A 16282-nucleotide genomic window follows, 5' to 3' on the forward strand; every position below is an offset into this window, starting at 1 on the left:
CAATAATACAGTATCAACTACGTATAGTGCTAGGTGTGTACTTGACTTGTCAGGCGGATCACTTCTTAAATTATATAAATGTCTAACCACTATGCTGTACACCTGAAATTAATATAAAATATTGAATGTCAACTGTAATTGAAAATTTTAGAAAGATGGGGAAAAAAGGTGAAAGGAAATAAGGGGTCAAAATTTCCAGGTATATAACAAATACGTCATGGAGATGTAATATACAGCATAGGGAATACAGTCTATAATGTGTCAGCTAGTTACTGGACTTATCACGGTGATCACTTCTTTAGGTATGTAAATGTTGAATAACTATGGTGTATACCTGAAACTAATATAAAATTGTATGTTAGCTACATTTTTAACAAAAATATTTTTAAAATGCAAACAAATTACTTGGAACTAATACCACTCTTTAAATTTGATAAGTAATCTGATGGTATTTAATCCCATTTCAAATTCAGAATCACCTAGAAGTCCTCTAATAGTCAGTTAAAAAGTATGGGATAGTGAAAAGAATAAACTAAAAGAAAAATAAGCTAATTAATATAGAAGAATCACTATTTTACCCCAATGACTCCTTGGAAAATATTGAGTATCTCCTGTTCTGTGACTGGCTGATTTGTGGCTTCTGGATTAGATTTGGATGCAGGAGTAAGTACAGAATTTATGTACACGTCAATCAGAGGAAGTAATTGAGGATGGAGTGGAATGGAGGTTTCACAGAGTTGTCTATAAATCCAGTCCTGAAAAAGAAGGTTATAGGTACTAAATCAATTACAACAATAAGAAAAAGCAAGTGAAATTTTAAAAGCACATACCATTTTACATGATTTATGAATTGGCGAAACTCACCATTAACTTTTAGCAGTTTGAAATACATTACTCAGTTTCACAATTACCTTTGATTTAAAAATATTAACTGTTATAATCTATTTGAGAATATTGTCCAATGGAAGATAAATCTAAAATGATGAGTTTGGGTTTTGAGTTTTGAGTTTGGGTTTTTAATCTATTAAGTTTTTAAGTAATGGGGAAAAAAAATTGTAAGTTCCTCCTATATCTGTATTTAGAGCACCATATGTGGTGTTGTAGAAGACCCCACAACAGAGAGGAATTTAGGAAGAGGAATATTTTCACAGCAAACCCTCAGATAGATTAAGAAATTGGCTTTAACAACTACTTATGGGAGACTATCGCTGCTTAACTATATACACAGATGGAGGACATTTAGAAATGTTGGGTATGCATTTGGAGTCTTAATTCTTACGTATTTCACTTGCTAAAAATATAAAGGAGAAGACACAATCTAGCTAGAAAATTAACTTCACTAAATCGAAAAATCAAGGATAATTAAAACTGGCATATATTGTTCATTGTTGTTTATAAATAAAAGAGCCTCTAGGAAAGGTTCAAACAGATTTGTTTACCTCCAAGATTCAGCCTTTTCTTTGAGGACCTTTTAACTGTTTGATATAGCCAACTATAACAAATTGAAAACATATCAATATGTGTACAAGTGCTTGTGACAAATGCACAAACACTGGTTAAAAATGGATAACAACTTTCTCAGTTTGGTAAATAAAACCAACCTGCAGAGAATGGCATTTTCTTACTTAGGATTTATGAAATAGCCATAAGCTATTATTGAGAATTTAAATGAATTAGTAACATTGTACATTTTGTAAATAACAGTTATATTATTTAAAAAATCTAAAATTAAGTTCCTAATCACTGTAACTATATAAATGACTAGTAACTAGACACATTTCATATACAAAACCCAGAGGAAAAGCCCTACAAGATGAAATAGAACTGGGGGAAAAGCATTAAGTTAGGTTGTAGCATGACATATAAATGGAAGGTCATACTTTTATTGACACTTTGTGCTTGGTAAAGGAACGACTCCTGAGAAGCTGGTAAATACAATGAATAGGCAAAAATCCAGTGATGTTAGCACTCAGGTTGCTGGTGACAGGGACCCGAACTGCATGAGCTGTGACAACCTAAAAGGAAAAAATAGTATTACTACATATAACAGAACCAAATACAAATTTGTTCGGAAAGGAAGATGAGAAGGTAGACTGTCAATAGTTAATGCAAGTGTGGTCCTTAGAAATGAATGATAAAAACCAATTATCACATGATTTAATTATTTCTGAGTGATGAGGTAGCACACATTTAGGAATTTGTAAAGTTCTTGAGGTTTTTTTTTTTTTACTTGTTTTTAAACACAGATATGTTAATGGTGGTGCAGTAAGTTAAAAAATATAAAATTTGGAATCATAAAATCTGGGCTCAAAGACTTTGGGTAAGTCACTTTATCTTCTGAGCCTAGTTTCTTACCTACAAAATGGGACAATAATGTCTTACCTGCCTCTAAAGGTTTTTGTGAGGGGAAATATTTTTTTGAAAAACATATACATTAGAAAGTATCACGTAAATATAAACAGGAATTTTTATTGTTATTCTCAGTGTGTCATGCACAGACCTCTGTCTTTCAAACACCCTCCCTCAAAGTTGTCTTCCAGTTAGTTCAAATTAAACATGTGACAAATAACTTATGAGTCTGCTATCTACTATGTGTGACTGTTATGTGGGAGTATATGTGCATTAGGGGGAGAAGGGAGAGTTTGGTATAGAGATGAGAATATTAATTACCCTAAAAGAAGCAACAATTATGAATCCACGAGTATTTTCCAATATTTCATTTTTTAAGACATATATCTTTTTGTATTCTGAGATTTAAATTGATAAATGAATCCAGGAATTAATCTTAAATTTTAAAATAGTCTCCTTTGCTGAAAAAATAAAATATCCTTAGGATTATCCATGGACAAAAGTGCTGAGGCCAAATAAGAACATGTAAATACGAGAATAAGGAATTTAGACTCTAGCTTATAATCTAGTTAGAAATGAATCTTACAACATGAATGTCAAAATAGGTCTTTTTTTTTTCTGTTTTATTTTTAATTCTGACGAATCTAAATGATTACTCCATGGGAGATCCCCACCCTCAATATCTAAGATTATACTCTTAAGCATCTATTCAAAATTTCCAAAACATGTAAATTTAAAACATGCTTTTGCATGTAGTAAGTAGTTTTAAAAGTAAATTTTAATGGGATTACTCTTTATAGATGTTTCAAAGATTAAATACATAACCATTGGAAACTAAAAAGGAATAGAAAAAGGCCTTATTAGTCTAGTAAATCGATATATACAAGTTTTCCCCAAAGAATATTGCAAAAGAAACGTAAAGAAGTATCTAAGAATAAAGTTAAAAGAAGTACCTGCTCAGTAAATATTTCCTGTGTGAAGATAGTCTTCATCCGGCTCAAGGAGCTTGGCTTAATTACAATCTAAAACAACCAAAAGAATTCCAACAGCATGTGAAAATATGTGAAGCACAATTTTCTCTGGTAATTACCTAAAATGACTGTGATATATAAAATTAATGTTGAAATACTCTATTTCAGAAGAGGCTTCTCAAACCCAACATTAAAGTATGTTTTTCCTCAGAAAATAAACCAATACTATATAAAAGTACTTAGTAAATACTATTACTTGCATTGCAAGTTGGTGGGAAGAATTAGATTATTTAATAAGGGGAGGAGGGACAGCTACCTTTCTGGACAATATATATGTAGTAAGTCCTCAGGTTCTGCGACTTCAAGCAAAATAACATAGAATGAAAACAATTTTACCATAGGCTAACAGATATAAACAAGAGTTAGGTTCTTACAGCATCTCCTCAACATTATAATGAAATGATGTTGAACAAAACGAAGTTATTCAAGGACCTACTGCAGATGTATTTGCACGCATGATACCATACTCAAAATAAACTCCAAATGTATAGAACATTTAAATATAAAACATATAAAATATGAAGCCACGAAAACACTAGAAAGAAATTATAGGTGACCATTTCTATAAACCTGAGGAAAGAAAAACAATTCTAAGCATAACAGCAAAAAACCAGAAAAGAAACACTATACTACACACACAAAAAAATAATTTCTACGTGGCAAAACAACTGGGAAAAATCAACTGCAATACATTGTACTTCTCCACTTTTAAAGATGCTAAGGATTTTAAGATACATTGATGATTTAATAGTAGCTTTTCAAGAAAAAAGGGGGAAACACTACCACTTAACATTAAACGTCAACTGTAAAATGAATCATCCTAATTCAATATTGGGTAAAATATGCGTCTTGAAATTGATGAAATGTGATATAGAAGGCATATTCATATATAAACAGCCCCTTATATACCAGGGGTGCCAAAAAAATGTATACAAGGGGACACTTTGGTCAACGTTGCTCAAGCAGTAGTTCGCCGTAATCAGAAGTATCTGGATGCTGATGGTAACTACTTTGAGCACCTCTTGTAACTACAGAAGTCAACATGACTTGTATTCATTTTTTGTTATCGGTATATATTGACTATTACAATTTTAATACAGTTTTCCTTTTTAAAATGTATGTACATTTTTTTGGCACCCTCTGTACTCTGTATATGGATGATATGAATCAGTGAAAGGAAATATAAATCAATGAAAATCCTCATAGGAAAAGTGGGATATTGATAAGCATTCACAAAAGAAATAAACCAGCTAAACCATACAAAATTTAAAAACTACCAGAGAAACCCACTATAAACTATAACTATAAAAAAAAAATAAAAACCAGTTTCACTAGCAATCAAAGAAATGCAAAATAAGTGAGACCATTGTCATCAATCAAATTTGCAAAGATTAAAAAGAATGACAATGACCAGTGATAGTGAGAGTATAGCAAAACAGGGCGCTCTCATTCATTAACGATAACAGTTAAACTGGTATAATCTTTCTGGAAGATAATCTGGCAATTAAATACCTTATTATCGTACTCTTTTACTTAGTAACTGCCTCCTAGAACTTTATGCTAAAGAAATAATCCAAAAAGCATTTGAAGCATGTGTGAATGCCTGTGTGTATATTTAAATAAGGTTTTCCATCTAAGCATTATTCCGAAATTGGAAAACCTACATGACAAATAAGAAAAGATCCATTAAGAAAGTCATGATTGGTCCATATGAGATGGACTACTACAGAGCCACTGAAAATGATATTGTATTTGAATATTTATTGACATGAGAAAATGCTCATCCTATATTGGGAGTTCTTTAAAATTACAAAATATGTGTATCAATTTAAAGAAAGGATAGACACCAGAATGTTAACAGTACTATATTTTATATCTCTGAACAATGGAATTATATTTTTCCCTTCCTTTCTGTGTTTTCTGAGCTTTTTATATTGAACATCTATTATTTTTGTAAATAAATGTTTCATAACGTATTTTTTTCTAAGAGCTTCTGATAAAATTTCAAACTATTAAACAACTAAGATAATTTCAAAATGAAAACAATCTATTTAATTTACATTACAGGAAAATGCCCAGCTTAGAAACAACTTCTTTAGAAAGAAGATAAAAGAAAATTACCTTCATCCCCAAAGTGGAACAGACCAAGTCAATGATAGCACTAAGCTGGTTGCTATGAAAGTACATAGCGACCAATAATAACATCTCCCCAAAAGAAGCAGAGACACCTGAAGTACTGTTGAAACAGAAAAGAAAATATAAATTTCCAAACAGGAGGAGAAAAACTTACTCAGCTAACTGAAACAAATGAAGTCATCTTACCTTTCAAAATAAGCTTCTTCTTTTATCATCCAACTTAGCCACACTACCATTAGCTGCTCCTGTTCAGGTGTACTATATGAAACATACCAGAATGCCACGGGTTTAAATCAGATACACTAGCATAAGAATAAGAAAGCATTCTGAAATGATTTTGGTAGAAATTATTTTTTCCTTCCCTATTTTGAAATATCAATTCAAATTGCTTGTTGAATTGGCCATTAATTGCCATTGAGATACGAAGTAGTTCTAGAGATAACGAATGAGGACCTTTGCTTTTCTTCATGAATGTGAAAATCAAACCCTCTCAAAAGACTTAGTTATTGCATTCGCAAGTTGGAGAGAGTGAACAACATCACATTCCTTGAAAAAGCAAAGGCCCTTTAGGATTAAAATGTAAGAAGAACCATATTAACATTTTCTTGTCATGTAGAAAAGAAAATCTATTAATAGTGTTAAAACTTAATCATTGAAAAATCACAAACTGAGTACTAAGACAGTAACAAGGTAGTCCATCGTTTACCTGGAAAATGAAATTTAATTTATAGAGACATTTTGAGAAGAACTCAAAATTGTAGAGAAATAAGTAATCACCACTCAAAAAGAAAAAAAAAAGAAATAGAAAAAAGAGACAGCCACAGATCAGATATGAAAAATGGTTATAAAAAATATGCCAACAATGACTTTTTAAAAAGGAATTCCTAGATTTAGATCAAAAGGTACAAGTTAACTTTGACTTGTAAAAATAATTTTCACTGATCTCCTTCTACTTCATTGCAGTGTAAATGGGTAACATAAAAGCAACTGAAATGCCTGCTACCCCAAGGTAAGAAAATTTAAAAAGTCACTCTCAACCATAAATCATTCCAATAAAAGACAATGTTGAAATTTAAATAATCATTTTGAACTTTAGCTCTCCTTCCTACAAAAATAAGAATTAAAAATACCCATCTTAGAAGTAATAAGGATTAGAGAAAATGTTTAGAAATTATTTCAGGTAAAGAGAGAAATGAAAGCACTTCATGTCATGTGCCTAATTTCATACCCTCCTGAAACTCCAAACTATTTGAAGGGATTTTCGTAACAGGCATAAATGCATAGGATAACGAGGGACATCAACACAAAATACTGTATGCTAGAGCATATACAGATGAGTAACAACTGACTTAGAAGACCCAAGAAAGCAAAATACTAAACTGGCAGAAAAACAAAAAAACTCCAACCACTCTAAACCACAGAATCCCCAAAGGGCTCAGAGCAAATGAAAAATGAAAAAACAAAAATACAAGATAATTATTAACGCAAAAAACAAGTTTTGTAGAAGAAAAGTAATCATCTACAACATAGTTGTGCTCCCAAAAGTGTAATATAAACAACTATATTTTGGTCAAAGCAAAAGTATAATATAATTGTACTAGGAGAATGGGAAGATAGGAAGGATATGTAGATGTGTTGGGAACAGAGAGAAAACAAAGAACTAATTCCTCATCTTTCATAGTGGGAAGTCAACAAGTACTCCTAAAATTGAAAAGTCAAGATATAGCAAATGCAAACATGTTATTTAAAGATGTGGTAGTAAAAACCAAAAGAATCAGCTAAAAGAACTGAAAGAAGTTACCTCTAGGCAAGGGGAAGGGAGGAGAGGAGTAAGGACTGCTATCTGCCCTAATAAAGTTTGAGGAACTATTTTGATTCCTTTAAAACAATGTGTACATGAAACTTTATAAAGATAAATTAAATGACTTGCATCAAGTAGGTGATACTGATAACCTGTTACCAAAAGACAATACCACTGTCCATACCTAGACCAATTTTTGTAGTAAGAGCCTAATTAATGCTATCCATGTGTTTTGATAAATAAATAAGAGCAGACTTCCAGTCAAGATGGTGGAGTAGGTAAATACTGTGCTCTCCTCTTCTCATAACTACATCAAAATTACAACTAAATTATAGAACCACCACCCTTGAGAACCACCTGAAGACTAGCTGAACAGAACTCCTATTACTACAAAGGTTAAAAGGCAAAAGCAGGACAACCATGTCTAATTACAACAGTAAATTAAGGGATACACACACCCACACAGACACACACACACACACAAAAGAATTTAACAATAATGATGAGAACATAAACATGGAAGGGGTGAGTAAAAATGGTAGTGATTATAGAATGTGTTCACACTTAAGTGACCATCAAGTTAAACAGACTGCTATAAACATAGCTTAGCATATATGAAGCACATGGTAACCACAAACCAAAAATATACAAGAGATATACAAGAAATAAAGAGAAACAAATCCAAACACAATACTACAGAGTCAACAATATACAAGAGAAGAAGAGAATAAGAAAGGAACAGAGAACTACAAAAACAACCAGACAACAATAAAATAGCAATAAATACATACCTACCAACAATTATTTTAAATGCAAATGTATTAAATGCTCCAATCAAAAGACAAATGGATAAAGAAGTGGTACATATATACAATGGAATATTACTAGGCCAGAAAAATGAAGTCTTACCGTTTGTGACAACATGGATGGACCTAGAGGGCACTGTGCTAAGTGAAATAGGTCGAACAGAGAGAAACAAATACCATATGATTTCACTTACATGTGGAATCTAACAAACAAAATAAACAAACAAGCAAAAGAAGCAAACTCATAGATACAGAGAACAAACTGATGGTTGCCAGATGGAGGTAGGTTAGGAGGCTGGGTGAAAAAGATGAAGAGATTAAGAAGCACAAATTGGCACTTACAAAATAGTCACGGCGACGTAAAGTACAACTTAAAGAATATAGTCAATAATATTGTAATAACTACACATGGTGTCAGGTAGATGCAAAACTTATTGGGAGAATAATTTTGAAAGTGATATAAATGTCTAACCACTATGTTGTACACCTGAAACTAATACCATATTGAATGTCAACTGTAATTGAAAAATAAAAAATTTTAATTAAAAGTAAATAAACAGACAAAAGCAGATCTTGAGAAAATAGAGCAACTTATAAAGTACCTGACAAGCGTAGAAAAGGCCAGCAGCATACAAAAGGAAAGTGAAACAAAGCGAACCCCAGCTGGTGTAGCAGGAGGACGGCTTGTCATCAACTGCAGTAATTGTTCGGCTTCTTCCTCAGTTGGTCTAAAAAAGGAATATATTATTAGGCTTTACTTTTTTAGTTGAGGAAGGGAGAAAGAAAAGGAACTTCCCAACAGTTAAACCTTTCAGATACAAGTTTGGAGCTTCATAATAATACCTCACTATTTATAACATTTTTAATATCTTTAGTTGTCAAAAGCAAAACTGTTGCATTTACAAGTGTTTTTCCTCAGACACAGTTACAGGCAGTGTTCACTTTGCATAGTGTGGAAGCTTAAAAATACCACACATGCTGAAACTATGCATCTCGATCTTAATCAAATGGGAAAATTACAACAGTTCCATGAACTTTAAATTTTTTTGTCAAAACATTAGAAACTCTGTCGGTTTACAATGCATAGAGAAACGGAAAACCAAACAGTAAAACTAGTATTTATATAGCTCTCTATAGTTAAAAATATTAGAATCATTGGGAATTTAAACATTTTTTTCAAGAGGAGTTTGAACAGCCTTTGCCTCATTTTCATTGTGTAACTTATAATACAGAGGGAGCATCTTCTCGAAGGCTTTATGAACTGTCTGTCATACCACCTTCTAAGTGTGGATCAGCTACCACCATTTTATCCTTCGTACTTTTTCAGTCATGAAATATCTGAGAGTTCCTTTAATGTGAAGATTTTTGCCAGTATGAATTCCTCTGGGACTTACTAATCCTTTTTGTCACAATGCCCTTCCTGAACTATGTTAAGTTTGCCTTCACTAAGTTCCTCTGGCTACGTATCTAGGGTCTCTCCAATGGCAGCAGTGTCAACAATCTCACTGCCAGCTATTTCTTCCATTTACATTTGGTTCAAATGTTATTTCCAGCATTACCACCTTTTGTTTCTTTGCTACACTTACTTGCATCTTCATTGGCAAATTCCCTCCTTCAGTTATCTAGTTTTATAAAATGTTACATGGGTTTATCACTGAGTGACAAGGTGATACTCCAACTACCCACTGTGCTGTCTGTTCATAAACCGAGACATAGATGTGCAGTGACCAGTCGCTGACAGACTTTAAAAGAAATGATGCCACTGGCCACTGATCACGACATGCACCTCTTACACAGTGATCAGTGGCTTGAGGAGCTCTCAGTAAAGTTGGTACTTTATACAATTACTCGGTTAATGTATCACGGTAACTGATACATTAGTTATTTAACTGAACAGTGCTAACTGAAATTCACATGTACCGAAGACATGCCAAGGGTGGACTGTAAGTATAATAGTTGAGGACACTGTTCAAAGGATGTAGTCAGTGACGAAATAAGGAACCCTGTGCTTAATAATCACATCATATCAATTTTAAACCATTTTTTATCTCAGTTGTCACAGAAACATAGGAGAGATTTACTTCAACTAGCTGCTTAGGCTAGGTAAAGGACCATTCACAGATCACCAATCATATTCATGTCAAGCTGGAGTGAAGTCATAGGTTTCTTCAACTGCTTTAGCCCCTCCCATATTTACAATCAGACCAAAAACAGATGGATACATCCCAGCTAGCAATGTTTTGCCTTAGGTCTTCATTCAGGATACTATAGGCCAGACCACTACCTAAGCCCAATAGAAAACCCAAATCCTCAGACTAAAAGGCCTTTGGCTCACTTTCTTGGTATTAGAAACAAGAAAGTAAAATGATAAAAAGGTAAAATATCAAATCATTGAATACTTGAGTCCAGCGATCCCCATCAAAGCACAGTACAGACGTAAGAGTGCACTGGCTTTCACAACATGCTCTTCTTTCAGCCCCGAATACACAGACACATTGGGCTCCATCTCCACATCAGCTTCTTCCACAATGCGGGTACTTCTTACTGTGGGAAGAATGCCCATCAACTCCAGAAGAAGCTGCCTTCTCATTTGCCAAAGGACAGAACTACTGGTCTCTCTTTTTCTCTGTGAGAACATGATTCACAAAAGGAAGAAAGCATTAGCACTTACTAAGTCAAAAGGAACTCAAACAAAGCTCCGCAGTCAAACACTTGAAATTGACCTATTTAAGGAGGCTGTCATAACTGCAGAATGTCATTTTCACCAACTGAGCAAACTCAAAACTCACTGGTTCATTTTAATGATACTCTACTCACCCTAATTTAAATGGTTGTATAGAAAAATACTAAATTAATGACAATTTGAATGGTAAAATATCATTTAAATGGTACTTTCAAATATATGGCATACGTGGCATAGTAGCAAGTGCTTAGATTCTGGAAACACAAGATCTTGGCTTTAAACAACAACTCTGCTATTAGTTGAGTATATGTTTTCAAGTATATTAATTAGTTAACCTCTCTAAATCCCAATTTCCTTAACGACAAGGAAATGAATATTTTATTAATAATGTGTAACTCCCAGGACTGTTGTAAATTAGGAGTTTATAAGTCTATCACATCCATAGTTCTTTAGGCAGGGATAATGTCTTATTCATCTCTTACTCAGCAGGACCTAACACTGTGCCTGACATTCAGCAAGCATTCAACGTCTATTAAACGGATGCATGAATGAACAAAGATAATACGTATGAAAGCAGTCCTAAACTATAAAAGACTAGGCAAATGTTAGTTATTATTTTTAGAGTGTTTCCAAGTAAAATATGCTAAACCTGCTTTAATTACAATAGGTTCAAATAAGAAAATGTACTGCACCCAAAGGATAATTAAATACAAGATGAGCATGCCAAGTGTTTAGCACAGTGCCTGACATATAGAATGTATACACTAAATGTTCTCTTCCTTTTAAAAAGCAAAGTTTAACATTAGTTTTCAAATGGGCTAGAAATAAAGTAGAACTTGGATACAGAAAAGCTGGTGAGTCAGTAGCACAAAAAACAGACTGGAGGATCTAAGCAGTATACATGCTACTACTGTCCAGTTCACTGACCTCAACAAGTTAAATATCAGTCTGCATTAGTTCCTTCAGAGGGACTCAATTCACAGGATTACCATTAAATGTTCTTTGAAAAAGTAAAATATTTTGCAAGCTAAAAACTGTTGCAAAACATAATATGTATTCATCAATAGATGAATGGATAAATAAGTAAAATGTAGTATATACATACAATAGAATATTATTCAGCCTTAAAATAAAAGAATTCTGATACCCTGCTACACCATGAATGAACACTGAGGACATCGGGCTAAGTGAAATAACCCAGTCACAAAAGGACAAATACTACATAAGTCCACTGATATTATGTACCTAGAGACAAAAGTACAATGGTGATTGCCAGGAGTTGGTGGGAGATGGGAACAGAATTATTGTTTAATGGGGACAGAGTTTCTGTTTGGGATGATGAAAAAGTTCTACAGACAGATGGTGGTAATGGTTGCACAACACTGTGAATGTATTTAATACCACTGAAATGTACACTTAAAAATGATTAAAATGGTACATTTTATGTTATGCATATTTTACCACAAAATACACACACACACACACACACACACACACACACACACACACATCAAAATTACAGACTATCATAACAACTTATTTGAAGACCTAATGCAGCAGTTCTCATAAGTCTGACCTAAAACACTGGAAAACCCCAAAACACTTTCAGGAGGTCCAGAAAGTCAAAAATATTTCCTTAATAACACTAAGACATATTGGTCCTTTTTACTCTCATTTTCTCACAAGGGTATGGTGCAGTTTTCCAAAGGCTTCTATTAAGCAAGACATGAAAGAGATTTGCAAAAATGTAAAACAATACCACTCTTCTCACTAATTTTTATTTTTATTTTGGAAAATATAGCTATTTTTCATAAAAAAAGTTATGTTCACATTTAATAGGGTTATTGTTATTTTAAGTGAATTAAACTTTCCAACTATTTCAGCTTTCATTTCTAATATGGTAAATATCAATAGATAAAAACACGTAAACAAAAGCTCTTTGGTATCCTCAATGATTTTCTTTTTAAATGTTAGGAGGTCCAGAGGCTAAGAAATTTGAGAACTACTGGTCTAATGACATCATTCTAAAAGTGTTCCTTCCTCTTTTACTAATTGCCAAAATATCCTTTTCCTTAGGCAATACAGATATTTATCCCTCACCTGTTGTCCATTTCGGATAAAAGTTCCAAACCAAGTCCGGACTTTTGCATTTGTTCCAAGAAGCAAACCGCTAACAAAACAAACCAAGTCACTCACTCCATCTTCACTAACTTCATTTTTAGTATGATCCAATGTCAGAGCTACTCCAAGGCCTGGCAAGTGGCATTCTTCCACCTAACACAACGAAGAAAATAAATTGAATTCAATATCGTAAGGAAGAGAGCCAAGAAAGCTCCAGAATCTAATGCCTCTAAAGTTTAGAGGAAGACCTATCACAAAACACAAAAACCCATAGAGGGAGGTGTAATACATTCTATACATCATTATAATTCTCTACAAGTTTCTAAAACCGTCTTGAAAAAAGTTCCTCATCCTCATATAAAGGCTTTTATCTCAAAAAAAAAAAAAAAAAAAAAAAAGATCTCTTACCACCATGCCTCGGACCTTGAGGGCCTGAGAAGGATTCATTTTACATAAGAAGCGTAAGGCATCTGTCCTGCGCCTTCCGCCAAGACTTTCTTCATCCTGTCGTTCTCCATTTTTTATCAGACCCCTACAAACTGAACATTGAATAGTCTCTATTACTTTAAGCTTTGTAAGTAAGATGTCATAATTATGTCTTCTCCCCTTTGCTCTCTGAGGGATTATATTTCCCTCAGAGGGATTATATTTCAGTTCTTTGGTATTTTTTTACTGTCCTATTACATACAGCCCTTGTGACTAACGACAAAAAAATTTTGTTTTGCTACATACTCACAGAACTTAAATTTGTAATCTCAAAGCAATTTTGAAATCTCTAAACTCAATATTTCTTCAATTACTACTAATAAACTTTCAAAAGACAAATCTCAAAACCCCACAAATGTTATTTCTTAGCTCAAAAATAGGTCCTGTACATGACCAAGTAAATCTCTTCAATATCTCATTTTAAAACTATATTTACCTTCATTGAAACTATCAGGAACATTGGCCACCAACAGACACAAGAACCAGGCACCATTTCTAACATGGAGCAAGGCTTCAGCTACATCAACGATAGGAAGCAGGGAGGGGAGCTCTATGAAAAAAATAAAGTCAAAGTTACTTCTAAGTGATATTTCATTGTATCATACATTAAACGCCTCTTGACATTGTACTAATGTCATTTACAAACAATTGAGGCACTTTCTTTTCATAGTCTAGAGCTGAGTTGTCCAGTAGGACAGTCAACAGCCACATGTGGCTATTTAAATTTAAACGAAATTAAAAAGAGTTCAGTTCCTCTCTTACATTAGCCACATTTCAAGTAAGCGATAAACATTTGTGGCTAGAGGCTACTGTATTAGCCAGTACAACACAGAGCACTGCCATCACTGCAGTGCTGATCCAGAGCTACTTTCATTACAATCTTCTTTGTACTTTTGTGTCCTCTATCTTTTCTTTTTTTAACAGTAGTATGTACACTGCCCTACCAGTGAAGTCAGGTGGTCCGCTGTGTGCAAAAATAATGCTGGGGAAGAACGATTTTTAAAAAGAAAATCTTGAAAAGGGAAATTAAAGAGATGGGACTCGTGGGATACCTGCGCGAACTTCAGGCATTGCTCATAGGTGCGGGCCCACCGACGCCCAGCACAGGGAGTTTGACCTGCTCTGTGTCCAGCCTCGGCCGGGTCCCCGTCTCCTTATACAACCTAGTACCCCCGGGCTTTCCTGAGAGCCCATGCCTGTGGCAGACCCAGTGCAGACACCCGCTGTACAAGGAGCAGTAGTTCCAAACCCCCCAGGCACCTACAATCTGACGGCCTCAGCTTCCAGGGGAGCTGGAATTACAGGCGCATGCCACCAAGGCGGTCTGTTCTCTTATCTCTTAATTCTGATCATACATACCTATTATAAAAATGGCTCTAATCCCATCACTCAAAGTTAATAATCCGAAATATTTTATTTTAATCCCCCCATGAGTATTGTCTTAACTTTTAACAAAACTAAGGTTACATTCTATTTACCGTTTTGCCCTTTGCTTTTTTCATTTTAACATATTGTGAACATTTGCCCAAATCATTAAATTTCTTCAAATACACCATTTTAATGGCTAGTTAATAGTAATACTAAAGAATATTTAGGGAAAGTATGGTTCATGCCCTCAAAATATGTAGTTAAGAGAAAAGACTAATAGTTACGAAAGAATGAGAGAGGAAATGATTATATAGCCAGTAATGTGGTCTTGGACTGTAGGGTTCCAAAAATGGAAGAGGAAAGCTTAAGCTGCAGACAGTATGTGCAAAATATAGAAGCTGAGATTTGGAAACGAGACCAACCTGACAAGCAGAATTGTTTACAGCATGGGGTACTGGGAAATGAGAGTTGTTTCCCTCCACCTTCTTCTGTCTCCCCGCCCCCACTCTGGTTCAAGCCGTTGTTTCTCAGTCTAGTTGTGTATAGTATATAATATTCCATATTCCATAGTATATAATATTCCATACTATGGAAATAATATGGTTTACTTAATCACTGTCCTACTATTAGGCATTTTTTATTTAACCTTGTAAGGTACATTCCAGGTTAAGAAGTTACATAGTATCACTTAACATGAAACTGTATCTGAAATGTATCTTAGTACTCATTATCGTACCTGCTTGTAAAATACAAAGTACATCTGCAGCTTCCTCCAAATAGACTGGACTCTCAAATAGCTCAGATGACTTGAGAAAAAATTCTCCACTGGACTCAGATACCTTAAAAAAAAAAAGGAAAGAAACAAATTAAAAAAGAACTCCATTAATTTCAGGTAATTAATTAAATCCCTTACTAATTTTGTGATGATTTGTTGAGCTTACAGAACGTCTCTCTTAATATGTCATTAATATACTGCATCGGGATATGCAGTATTCAATTAATTTGAACTAGTTTAACCAATTAGCAGCCACATTATTATTCAGACATAGCAGTATGCGTCTCTATAATTCATTTGTATATAAATATTTAGAGACATCTGGAATTAAAGATAAGACAAACCAAAGAAATAAACTAGAAATTATTCCACCTATAATACATAAGTTGTAGCTGAAAAAAAGCCAAAAATTGTGAACCTAAAGTAGTATAACAAATATTAATTCATGTTCAATTCCAAATGAACTATGAGAAAACAAAGAATAAAAATTTAGGTCAACAAAAGTACCTACTAACTTTGGAAAATTTCCTACAGTAGTTTCATCACCACATCCCCTATATACCAAAGAGTACCGAATTGAAAAATTGAAAAGACACTTATATTATTAGAGACATCAAGTGAGGTATTGAGAAAAATATATAGTAAAAATATTGGCGGAAATTAAAGACTTTCAATATAGTAGAAAAGAGTAGAAGGAAAGAATTGTAATAGAAAAATTTCTGAAGA

At 33.7% G+C, this 16282-nt stretch overlaps 1 protein-coding gene across 3 annotated transcripts in view; it reads right to left on the reverse strand.

The window, feature by feature from the left end:
* Window positions 1-16282, reverse strand: part of INTS2 (integrator complex subunit 2) — a 42349-nt gene that overhangs the window by 22553 nt on the left and 3514 nt on the right. For all 3 annotated transcript variants that reach the window (XM_033091469.1, XM_033091472.1, XM_033091470.1), the window contains exons 4-14: window positions 15518-15620; window positions 13850-13963; window positions 13336-13466; window positions 12907-13080; window positions 10523-10749; window positions 8726-8851; window positions 5703-5774; window positions 5502-5616; window positions 3303-3371; window positions 1881-2015; window positions 579-755 (exon numbers count right to left, since the gene is read on the reverse strand). In XM_033091469.1, coding sequence (XP_032947360.1) covers window positions 579-755; window positions 1881-2015; window positions 3303-3371; window positions 5502-5616; window positions 5703-5774; window positions 8726-8851; window positions 10523-10749; window positions 12907-13080; window positions 13336-13466; window positions 13850-13963; window positions 15518-15620 — 1443 coding nt within the window. The remainder of the gene's footprint in view (window positions 1-578; window positions 756-1880; window positions 2016-3302; window positions 3372-5501; window positions 5617-5702; window positions 5775-8725; window positions 8852-10522; window positions 10750-12906; window positions 13081-13335; window positions 13467-13849; window positions 13964-15517; window positions 15621-16282) is intronic.

Source organism: Rhinolophus ferrumequinum, chromosome 21, assembly GCF_004115265.2.
Source record: "Rhinolophus ferrumequinum isolate MPI-CBG mRhiFer1 chromosome 21, mRhiFer1_v1.p, whole genome shotgun sequence".
Taxonomy (NCBI): domain Eukaryota; kingdom Metazoa; phylum Chordata; class Mammalia; order Chiroptera; family Rhinolophidae; genus Rhinolophus; species Rhinolophus ferrumequinum.